The sequence below is a fragment of the Anomaloglossus baeobatrachus genome, chromosome 1, assembly GCF_048569485.1.
Source record: "Anomaloglossus baeobatrachus isolate aAnoBae1 chromosome 1, aAnoBae1.hap1, whole genome shotgun sequence".
Lineage (NCBI taxonomy): Eukaryota > Metazoa > Chordata > Amphibia > Anura > Aromobatidae > Anomaloglossus > Anomaloglossus baeobatrachus.
This window is the reverse complement of record NC_134353.1, coordinates 441,821,820-441,834,452: the sequence shown is the minus strand read 5'-3', so window position 1 is coordinate 441,834,452 and position 12,633 is coordinate 441,821,820. Positions and strand designations below refer to the sequence as shown.

The 12,633-nt window shown below is 43.1% G+C and overlaps 1 protein-coding gene across 1 annotated transcript in view; it reads left to right on the top strand.

Annotated features, from left to right (window-relative positions):
• The window catches only part of LOC142316860 (cartilage oligomeric matrix protein-like), a 1,990,803-nt gene that overhangs the window by 179,452 nt on the left and 1,798,718 nt on the right, over positions 1-12,633 (top strand). Inside the window, exon 2 of the mRNA XM_075352653.1 lies at positions 8,396-8,481. Within this exon, the coding sequence (XP_075208768.1) occupies positions 8,396-8,481 (86 nt within the window). The remainder of the gene's footprint in view (positions 1-8,395; positions 8,482-12,633) is intronic.

Sequence of the window (12,633 nt, the reverse complement as noted above, 5' to 3'; positions counted from 1 at the left end):
GATGATCTGGGGAGGCTTCAGGAAGGCAGAATTGGGCAGATGGCATTGCTGTGGACCCATAGCTGGGGTGTCAAAGTGGTGCGAGGAAGGCCCCATGGATCTGCCTGCAAATGGCTATGGAGGCGGGGGCATTGGATCTCAGAATGATATCTCTATCTGTGCCTGCGCTGCCTCCGACACGATGGACTTTAGGAAAATGGCTGCGGAAGCGTCGCAGGTGCAGATTGAGATCTCAGAGTCAAGATCACTATCCATGCATGTGCTGCCTCCACAGCCATTTTCCTTAAGTCGATCGCGTCGGAGGCAGTGCAGGCACAGATAAAGATTGCGGAGGGCTCCATTTTAGTTCTCCTCAGTAGACAGACTATTTTAAGAAAGAGGAGAGAGAGAAGAGCGATTATCCGCCACTGCAGGGCTGGATACCGATTGGTGGAGGCAACTGCTGCAGAGCTGCCTCCACCAATCAGTGATATGACCCTTACACAATTATGTCAGTTGAATGAAGAGTCCTTAATAGGTGAGCAAATACACTGGAGAGGAACACAACCCCCATCATCAGCCTTCAGAATATACTGTATTAAAGGGTCTATTATGAAGGATGATAGGGGCTGTAGCCATATTTAGTTTAAACACTCCAGGGAGGGACTGTAATGCAGTGGCTAAAGGGTTGTAAATGTGACTACCACCCCCCTCATCTTTCAGAATACACCCATTTATGGCATACAGTACAAGTATGTATTTCTAGAGATGAGGGGCCTGGTAATCCCAGGTCCCCATAACAGTGTGTCATCCACAGATCTCCTACAGCAGTGCATCATCCACAGATCCTCCATAACACAGTGTTATGCACAGATTCCCCATAACAGAGCGTCATCCACAGGTTCCCCATAACAGTGCATCATCCACAAATTCCCTATAACAGAGCATCATCCACAGATCCCCCATAACAGTGCGTCATCCACAGAACCCCAATATCAGTGCATCACTCACAGGTCCCGCGTAACAGTGCATGATCCACAGATCCCCATAACTGTGCATATCCACAGATCCCCCATAACAGTGCATCATCCACAGATGCCCCATCATCCCACAAGCTTCCCCTCATGTTATTCACAAACATGGTTCATGTTACTTACAATGCTACTGTTAAGTCTATATTGTTAAAATAATGTTTTCATAATTTTATTAAAATGTTTTAGCGCACTATTTGGCTCAAAATATATATTTTTAAATTTTCCTCCTCTAAAACCTAAGTGCATCATATAATCAGGTGTGTCTTATAAAGCGAAAAATACGGTATATATGTGTGTATTCACTTGATCTACAGATGTGTTTGAAAAGGGCTCACTAATAGCAGAAACACGTCATTTATGCCTGTATTTTGCTTACATGGAAAAAATCCTTATAAGCTTTAGAAGATTTGAAGTGCTGGTCCTTTATTCAAGTTATATACTGTGGATGCATTACTCGGACACGTGCACCTTGGATTGTGTGCCACCTGGAACACTTATTTCTGTTTATAGTAAGCTCAGTTATGGTACCATATGTAAGTGTACCGCCCCGCGCCTTGGCTGCGACCGCCGAGCCGCTCGGATCCGTGCTCGCGTTCTACAGGTGGTGTCTCAAGCCTCTCACGGCCCCGGGGGTCACGTCGCTCTGCAAGGGAGATTGGCGCTACGCGTGAGGGATGCGGGTATTTGGTTGTGGGATGATTGTTCATGACACCACCCACGGGTTGTGGTGATGGTGGGCACCACCACTGCGGTGAAGGTACGGGGACTCCTGGGAGCGGTGTAGTGGCGCAGCTAGGTGTTGACCCCTCCGTGGGTAGGGGGATGTTGGTCCCGGGGCCTGGTTGGCGAGGGCCGGGGTGCAGGGCGCAGTGTTGCGGTGTAGCGCGATGCGGTGCCCGAGGGCACAGGTGTACTCACGATTAAGCCACACAGAGTCACTGGTAAACCAAACGAAGTGATGAACGGGGCCCGCAGCCGGCTGCAGCTTCCCAGTTTGGTTGGCAATGTCCGCCTTTCTCCTGCACCTGTGTTTGTATTTTGACCACTGTGCCTGAGCACTGGTAGTCCACTCCCCGGCGTGTAGGTGTCGTAGGAGCCCGTTTGCCCGCAGACGCTGGCCCTTTGGATCTCTGGCCTTTGGCGGTGGCTCCTATCTGGATGGGTTGGGCTGTTGCCTTCAATCGGGACTTTAGTGGGAATGAACCCCTGAGGTCCAGACCGCAATCAGTTATTTTGACTATGGTGGTGGCGTATAGTCTAGTTCGGGGTCTGAGTACCTTGCCTGGTGCTTCGGTATCCAGTTGGCTCCCCGGTTCGGTTCCAGTGGGCCACTACCCGGTTCAGGTCCCTTACGGTTCCACCGGTCGTATTCCCGGTCTCCTGCAGGCGGCCACTACCGTTCCCATATATATTTACCAGCCTGTTCATAAAGCCTGTTACCACTTCTGCTTTAATGCAGTGGCCAGAGATAAACCGACCAATGGGGGGGTGCGGTGCAACTCGAGGGCCACTGCCTTGTGATTGCCCCTCCATTCTAAAATGTGCAAGCCAGCCCCTGGTGGTATTCACTCACACAAGTTCTAATGTTCATTTTTGAGGTATGAATCATTAAATAAGTCTTAGGGGTGTTTTACACGTTGCGACATCGCTAGCAATCACGTTAGCGATATGACACGCCATATCGCAGATGCAATCTGCCGAGATCACACATGTGACCGGCGCTATAAAAACAACCTATGTGCGATCTCGGCAGATCGCATATGCGATCTGGCGTGTCACATCGCTAATGAGGTTGCAGCGTGTAAAGCACCCTTTATTTTGTATTCTTAACATGTGAGTAATGTACTTCCTTACATCTCCATTACATCCTCTTTTTGCCAGTTTCCTTTGACACATTGCGTTTTAGCCATAGATGTCCCCAGTTCAGCTTACACCAGCTGATTTGACTGAAGTATAATATGTATCAGGCACATATAAACTGTAGCAGCAAAAGATGCACTCCATTAAAGTGTAACATGGAGATTTTTGCAAACTTCGACGACTGTTGTGGCTGTGTCGGGATCTGTTCAGACTACAAACTTTGACACTCTGCCTGATAACTTCTCTGATGTCTGTGATCAACGCAGGCAGATTCAGGCATATACCTGCAGTGTGGTAATTTATAGGCAGGCTAGTCTTCTTGTTAATTTCCTTTGATCAAATGTTGTGGGAGAGCCAATCACATCTGCTCTTCTGTATATGCTGGCTAAATCTTCCTTCTATGCCAGCTATAGTTTATCTTAACTGGTCTGGTGAGGTGATGTGATCCAGACTATCTAGTGATTTGTAGTTCTTGTTTCTGAGTGCGGTTGTGGAGTTAACCATTGTTGCCTTTTGTTGCTACCTTCTTGCTATTCTCCTGAGTCTCTAATTGTCTATTCCTCTGTTTACAGTGTGTCAGAATTTTGGTTTTATCTTGTCTGTCTGTATCTGTGTTTTCATCTCACTCCTGCCCCTACCTTCCATGGTGGAAAAGAAGAAGCATAGCCACACACGGGACTCAGGCATCTCCACCATCAGGAGTAACACTGAGGTTAGGGACAGCCTAGGGTCCCCTAGCGGCAATCTCTCACCCTCAGGTTGTTTATCTTTTGGCATTTTTAGTGTCTTCTATCTTTATGGCTGGTTCTTATGGCTTTGTAATACCTTGCAGGATCGTTTTCCTATGGATATAATGGGCAGGGCATTGGCCCTTGATTTCTATTTAGACTTGGTGTCTCTTTCTCTGCATTATTTTATTGCAGGATTGGCTTTGGAAATATTAGTTTTTATGGAGCAGTTTTCTGCCTATTTTTTCCTCTGCCACTATTTGTAGTTTCCTGCGATAAGGACTCTATTCTCCTTCCAGCCTTCCTATATCCTCGTTGCTTTAACACCATCTAGTGGCTACAAAGGGCATTGTCTCTTGGCCTTTTAAACCCTATTGCTTTTCTCCCTTTTGCATCTTTTTAAGCTGCAGGTAAGGTGTTTATCTTTAATAGGGTAGCCCTATGAGGTATCTACTTCGTAGTGCCTCTTTCTTGGTGTTTTTGTGGATTTTCCATTTTTAATGGTGTTCATTCTCACTTTGGTTTATTATTATTTTTTCACACCATTAATCTAATCTGAGGTATAGGTTCTTAGACACTTACTGCCGTACATATATTGATCTATTTTCTGTGATCACCTGTTGGTATCTGACTGTGACCTCATTCTTTGTCTTTTATATGTGTGTTTTTTTAAAAATAATTTTTCAATAAAGTTTACAATTTTATTCATCTGGCTCGTCCATTCATAGTTCTCTATAGGTTTTGTTGTAAATAGATATATAATAAATATACTGAACGACATTCACGGGGTTAGAACCTGGTGTAAAAAGAAGAAAAACAGCGCGATGTCATGGAGGAGCAGAGACATCAACCACAGGACTACCGCCCCGTGTCGTAATTAATCATTGTCCTAAGGAGGTTTCCTATTAGGCAGACAGCCTAAGGGTATAATGATGGATCTCAAATTGCTGTCGAGGAATTGCTAGAAGAGATGGCAGAGGGCTATGTGTGGAGTATGTTGTGGAAGCTTCAATGAAATGCAGTACAGAGCTAGTGTCAGGGAGGTGAACAAAGTTCAGAGGCGTGGGAAAAAACAAAGTACGCCTGCACGGCCTGGTGCTCAGGAAAACCCAGACAAAAGTCAGAAAGACACAGTGTCTAACATATAGAAACTCGGGGGATATATATTTACTGGGGGAAATCTTTATATTAGATGGAACACGGTCAAAAAACAGCTCATCTATAATAAAAAATGGAGCGAGTTTTTTTATATATATTATTATATTTATTATTGGGAAAGTGTGTGTCCGATGTAATAGTATATAAGAATACATACACAAATATAGATCTTATTATGTGGTTAGGGGGGAAAAAAGGGGGGGATAAAAAATGACAAGGGGCAAATTAAGCGGTATCCAGGTGATAAAATGTAGGACAATCAGGAAGCGGTGCAAAAAGGTAACAGAGTTCAGCGGCGTGGGAAGAAGACCCCCTACGCCTACGCGAACTGAAAACTACAGAAGGAGAGGGAAAAACTGAGTGGTTCGGGAACAGGTTTCAGGAACTAGAAACCTCGTTAAAACTATAATAAGATCAATTACTGGATGAGGGGGATAATCAGAATATAAAAGACTGGATAAGGGGAAGGAAATCATCATAGTGTAGGAAGGAAAAGTGGCTAAAAAATATTAGTTTTTATTAGGACATTAAAAAACTCGGAAGCATATATCTCTATATTTAAAAGCAAATTGCCCTAAAAAATTAAAAAGAATATATATAAATATATAAAAAAATCTAGTTTAAGAAATATAAAAATATATATAGTGGAATAATTAATAAATAAGTGAAATTTGAGAAAAATTATTACGGGTATATATAATTTAAAATTCAATAGAATAGATCAGTGACCTCATTGAGACCCGACGGTTTAAGTGTGCGTAGCCTATAGATCCAATAGGTCTCCTTTTTATTGAGCATTTCCATATGGTTCAGGATAAAAGGAGTGATCTGTTCAATAGGGGTGACCCTAAGCTTAGATTTCTTATTGTGTGCTATAGTGACATGCCTAGACAACCCATGTAGGAGAAAGCCTTTTTTAATGTTGTGATGATGTGAATTCAATCTATTGTGTAGTGGTTGTATCGTTCTGCCCACGTACTGCTAATTACATTCACATTCGATCAAATAAATTACATAGTCAGATTGGCATGTTAGGTGGGTTTTGATAGGAAAAAATTCCTCCCCTGAACCAGAACAGAATTGTGTCCTCCTATGTTGTATCGAGTAACAACAAAGGCAGTTCCTCATAAGGTATTTATAAGCACCAGAAGGTTTGACAGAAGACTGGGAGATGGGAACCTCCCTGAGTCTACTGGGGGCTAGCATATTCTTTAAGCTAGAGGCTCTCCTGAAGGTCAGCTCGGGTTGTGCCGGTAAGCACCCCCCTAGGACCGGATCATTTAGGAGAACCCCCCAATGTTTGGAAAGAATCTTCCTGATCCTCTCACCATCATTACTGAAAGTGGTGAGGAAGTTTGAGGAAAAATCACAGGGCTTTGTGTCCTCAATCCCCGTTACTTTTTGTCTGATCAAATCCGTCTGGGTCAGGGTACTTGTAGCTTTATACGTTCCCTTAACAAGGTTAAGGGGGTATTCTTTCTCAAGGAACCTCTCCTTTAAAATGTCAGCCTGTTTTGTAAAATCAATGATGAGCGAACAATTCTTATGGATTCTTTTGTATTGGTTCTTTGGTATGTTACTAAGCCACTTGCTGTAGTGACTGCTGGAATAATGAATATACCCGTTACTGTCAACCTTCTTGAAATAGGTTTTTGTCCAAATCTGCCCATTGTTGTGCCAGAGGATCAGATCCAGAAAATCAATACTGTCCTTCTGTATATTGGGTGAGAAGGACAGACCCCAATTGTTACTCAACAGGTGTTCCAGAAACAACCCCACATTATTACTGGTATTATCCCATATGACGAACAGGTCATCGATATAACGTTTATACAAAATGATGTGTTTACAAAAATTACAATTATATTTATATATATATAAAAGCTCAAAGGCCCCCATGAATAAATTTGCGAACGTGGGTGCAACCTTTGAGCCGATCACGGTCCCGTAGTGCTGATGGTATATTTTATCTTGGAAAGAGAAGAAATTATTAATTAAAATGAACTCCATCCCTTTCAGGATGAAGTCTTTCTGACCCATCGGTAGGCGATCATCTACCATTAAAAATTGTTTAAAACACTCCAGCCCAAGGTCATGCGCCCCCCTAACCACATAATTTAAATAGTAATAAGATCTATATTTGTGTATGTATTCTTATATACTATTACATCGGACACACACTTTCCCAATAATAAATATAAAAATATATATAAAAAAAACTCGCTCCATTTTTTATTATAGATGAGCTGTTTTTTTACAGTGTTCCATCTAATATAAAGATTTCCCCCAGTAAATATATATCCCCGAGTTTCTATATGTTAGACACTGTGTCTTTCTGACTTTTGCCTGGGTTTTCCTGAGCACCAGGCTGTGCAGGCGTACTTTGTTTTTTTCCCACGACTCTGAACTTTGTTCACCTCCCTGACACTAGCTCCATACTGCATTTCATTTAAGGTTCCACACATACCCCACACATAGCCCTCTGCCACCCGCTCTCTTCTAGCAATTCCTCGACAGCTATTTGAGCTCCATCATTATACCCTTAGGCTGTCTGCCTAATAGGAAACCTCCTTGGGACGATGATTAATTATGACACGGGGCAGTAGTCCTGTAGTTGATGTCTCTGCTCCTCCATGACATTGCGCTGTTTTTCTTCTTTTTACACCAGGTTCTAACCCCGTGAATGTCGTTCAGTATATTTATTATATATCTATTTAGTTTTTTCTTTTGTCAGGATTATTGTACATGTTTACTGTATGGTATTACAAATTTATATAACTGTTTTTGATCATAATTCAATATTCAGGAAACTGTTGGAACATACAGATTTCTAGAATGATCAGGATCCCACCCGCTATCAAAGTTTTTTTCAGGATGGGTGTTTCCTAGGACGTCATTGCATGCTTTTATACTTCACCATCTCACTTGCAACCAGATTTGATGTTCTCTTGCCAATGTCCTGATGGAGGGAGCTGTGTCTCCAGAAACGCGTAGACTTGTGCATGTTATTAAAGAAGCATTAATCTCTTCCTGGATCCATTGAGTCCTTGGCGCAGAATTAAGACCCTTCTTCTATTACTCTCTGTTATCAGCCAACTTTGGGACTGCTGCCTGGACCTGGATCTCATATATGCCTGCATAGTGGTTGTGACTGACACAACCATTATAGGTGAGTATTTTTATTACATATCTTCCTCCCCTTTTGGGGTAAGACCCTATTGCGCTTTTCTTTCCACAGTTTCTCATCAGTCTACAGTAGACACAGATAGCCTTTATGCTGTCTATGCCAGCTGATGTTGGCTACATTGGCTGCATTTATACCAGCCTGCACAGTGTTTTTAACAGCAACTGCTATTTGTCATCCTTAACTTGCTTCTTGTTGCGTCAATTTTCGTCTATAGAAATGCTTCAGCAATTTTGTTAAATTTAATAATTTTCACTTCTTAGACAATTCATCCAGTTTTAGTGGAATCTAATAGATAATGATAATAATTTAGGGATAGATATCTATAGTGTATAGATCATGAAGTAAAAAAATGTTAAAGGAAGTTAAATATTTATATTGTAAGTGATTTGTAACTGTATCTGAATGTTATACAAAAATATTCATGCATAATTATAAATTATTTTTTTCAGGTGGGGATGTTACACCACAAATGCTTGCAGAAATGAAAGAAACCAATGTTGTCATAAAAGAAGTACGAGATCTACTGAAACAACAGGTGATTTCAAATGAATCCAGTGCTGTGATCTTATAAATGTAACATTTTGTTTTACTAAAACATTTCTACAAGAATATTGATAGGATGTACTCTACCAAAAGTAGTGATGGCATATTAAGATATGGAATAAATTTTGATTGTGAGGGACTGACTGGCTATTGATTTTATTATTCATTGGCATGAAGAATCTATAGTGTGATTTTTAAAGGGGTATTCCTATCTCCAAGATCCTATCACAATATCTAGTAGGTGTAATAATAATATTAGCAATTACCTCCAATTAGAAATGTAGTATGGTTCTCCTGATTCACTGTGTTACTTACCTCATGTTCAAGGCATTGCAGGACCTTAAGGTACCGTCACACTAAGCAACATCGCTAGCAACTTCGCTGCTGAGGCACAACTTTTGTGACGTAGCAGTGACCTTGCTAGCGATGTTGCTGTGTGTGACATCCAGCAACAACCTGGCCCCTACTGTGAGGTCGCTGGTTGTTGCTGAATGTCCTGGACCATTTTTTAGTTGTTGCTCTCCCGCTGTGAAGCACACATCGCTGTGTGTGACAGCAAGACAGCAACAACTGAATGTGCAGGGAGCATGGAGCCGGCTTCTGCGGACGCTGGTAACCACGGTAAACATCGGGTAACCAAGAAGCCCTTTCCTTCGTTACCAGATATTTACCTTCATTACCAGCGTCCCCGCTCTCACGCTGCCAGTGCTGGTTCCCTGTTCCCTGCACACATAGCCAGACTACACATCGGGTAATTAACCCGATGTGTACTCTGGCTAGGAGTGCAGGGAGCCAGCGCTAAGCGGTGTGCGCTGGTAACCAAGGTAAATATCGGGTTGGTTACCTGATATTTACCTTAGTTACCAAGCGCAGCATCGCTTCCACGCGTGCTGCTGGCTGGGGGCTGGTCACTGGTTGCTGGTGAGATCTGCCTGTTTGACAGCTCACCAGCAACCCGTGTAGGGACGCTCCAGCGATCCCTGCCAGGTCAGGTTGCTGGTGGGATCGCTGGAGCGTGACTGTGTGACATCTCACCAGCGACCTCCTAGCAACTTACCAGCGATCCCTATCAGGTTGTATCGTTGTTAGGATCGTTGGTAAGTTGTTTAGTGTGACGGTACCTTTAGGTGTCCATGTTTATGACTTCAGCTTTTGGACAGTTAGTTAATGAATTAATTAGTTGCTTGTGGTCATAGCTATGAATACCTAAGGTTCTGCAATGCCCTGAGGTAAGCGACATATTGAATTAGAAGAACTATACAACATTTCTAACTGGAAGTATTTGCTAATATTATTATTATACCTACTACATATTGGATATGATCTTGGAGATGGGAATACCTCATTAACCAATTTGATTCTTTCACAATATTTCCCCTGGAAAATACTGTTGTCGTATATATGTAACACCCTGGGGTCGAGGGGGTTTGCACCTGACACGTTTCCGGGATGGGGGTGCAGATCCTCTGTGTCGTCACGGGCTGGCCTGGCCTGGTTTTGTGACCCCAAGACTTACAGGAGGGAAGGAACGCGGTAGAAGGGAGACAGCATGGAGGATGGGGGTGGTAGTGACGGTTAGGAAAGTCTTTTATGATTGTGGCGCCACCTGTGGTATGCGGCTAGGGATTGGCCGCCGCTGCGGGTGCTGCTGTCCAGAACTGATGGTGAGGGTCGTGGCAGAGATGGTGTTGCTCCCCACAGGCAGAGCGGGATAACCCCGGGGAGGAGGATGGGGTGGTGGTAGTCCCCGTTGGCGCCGCAGCGCAGGGCGCTGGCGTCGGCAAATGAGAGGCAGGGGCTGTGGTTCCAGGTCTTTTACTCACTGATAGTTCAGGAGCTGCCCCAGAGTACCGATCTCTGCCACGATGGGCTCCAGCCAATCCCGGATAGTCAGCGGTAACCGCCAGTGCCTGTGAAAGACTTTCTAGTGAAGTGGTCCTCAATTTCTATCCGGAACCCATGCTGAGCCTCCAGCTCCAAGCCACGGGTCCCACAGAGAGAGAAAAACTAAACTCATGTTGTCCATGTGAGATGTTATTCCAAGCTGTGCCCAGCAAGGTCTGCTTTAGTGAGATGGTTGCGCCTACTTTTACCACAAGTGGTGCCCGCCACCAGTGGTTGTCCTAGCGACTGGGGAAGTCCCATGCTTCATGATGGCTAACCATCTTTACGGTATTGTGCCCGTCCTTGTAGTATTATACTCCGTAGTATTGTGTCCATTCTTGTGGTATTGTGCCCATCCTTGCAGCACTGTGCCCATCCTTTTAGTATTATGCTAAGTAGTATTGTGCCCATCCTTGTGGTATTGTGCCCATCATTGTGGTATTGTGCTCATTCTTGTGGTATTGTACCCATCCTTGTAGTATTATGCCCAGTAGTATTGTGCCCATCCTTGTAGTTTTGTGTCCTGCAGTATTGTGCTCATCCTTGTAGTATTTTAGTATTTTGCCCAGTAGTATTGTGCCCATCCTTGTAGTATTATGGTCAGTAGTAGAGATGAGGGAAACGGTCGCGGTTCAGCTCGAGCTTGGTTCATCGAACGGAGGTCTAGTTCGAGTTCGGTTCGGCGAACCACTCGAACCGCATAGGAAACAATGGGAGGCAATCACAAACACATAAAAACACCTAGAAAACACCCTCAAAGGTGTCCAAAAGGTGACAAACAACTCACAACACAACACAAACACATGGGAAAGTGACAAGGACATTTACTCATGCGAAAACAAAATAGCTGGACAAGGAAAAAGAGGAGGAGACACAGATATAGGCATGGCATGCCCTTCTAAAATGATGTAAAACACCGCAAGGTGACTCAAAGCGGAGTCTCCCTTTTTTCGAAAAAATTGGGCCACACAGACACCTCTTCAGTGGCAGCACTTGTGCCCCAGTTGTACACTTCTAGGTAGATTTGCATCAAGCACATTCCAAATCCACAAGCATTTACTCTCCCCAGGATGACACAGGGGTAGTAAATTCCTCGTGGATCCATGACTTGTTCATTTTGATGAACGTTAGTCTAGCCACATTGTCACTGGCCAGATGCATGCGCTTATCTGTCAGCACACACCCAGCAGCACTGAAGACACGTTCAGAGACAACGCTGGCAGCTGGACACGACAAGATCTCCAAGGCGTAAGTGGATAGTGTGATACCAATGTGATATGACTGAAGTTTGAATGACTATTAGATAGGGATCATAATCATAAGATAGGAGTGATCCCAGATATTATTTGATCCATCAATAATTCAGTATCAAAGAAGATGTCCTTTGGATAATATTTCACTAATGCCAAGGAATACATGTCTTGAAGCAGTTTTAGATAATAAGGAAGTAACATTTACAGTTCCACTTACAGGAAACTTGTGGTTAGCTTAAAGACAGTTTTAAGGATGAAATTTACGGCTCATTGCAATATTTCACTAATACTGGTCAAACTGTGGTCAGCCAGTTGTCAACTGACAGGATGTGCTGGAAATGTGCAGGAAGCTGCCGTTACCTACAACATTTTGTGGTCAAGTTACATGAACATGACTCAGCTGTCATATGCTGGTGACCATTTAGACACAACCTACAATATTTTCCTATAAAATATACACGGAACTCGCTTAAGGTAGGGAAATACCTTCCAGGACATTGAAGTGTACGTACGCACTGTTCCTGTGATGCCATGCCAAGATGCCATGTTGATTCCTTATCTTAACTCGAGTTCCCTCCGATGTGAAAGGATTGCTACAACATAACGGTAATGTTGATGCATATTTCTGTTATTGTATAAGTTTCTATGACTATAAGATTCTAAATGCCTATGTACCATTGATTATATTCATGTGCTATTAAAATAAATAGTATCTTGCTATAAAGAATATTAGTATTCGTGCCTGATTAGGATATCAGTGAGCGCTTCGTAAGTACGGGCTTTCAGCCCCCTTTTTTAGTAGAATTTAGCAAGACATAAATTGGCGTAGTCGGCAGGATTACGTCTATAAGAAGTAATTAAACTAATTTTTGTAATTTAGAAGTTAAAAACATATATTTGGCAAATTTCCAGATATTTTTCAATCTTTTTGCATAGTGTCAAAATGTTCAGAAAACGTAAGGATAATGTTAAGGAGGTTGTTGTGGAGATCCCCGGCTGGACTGAGG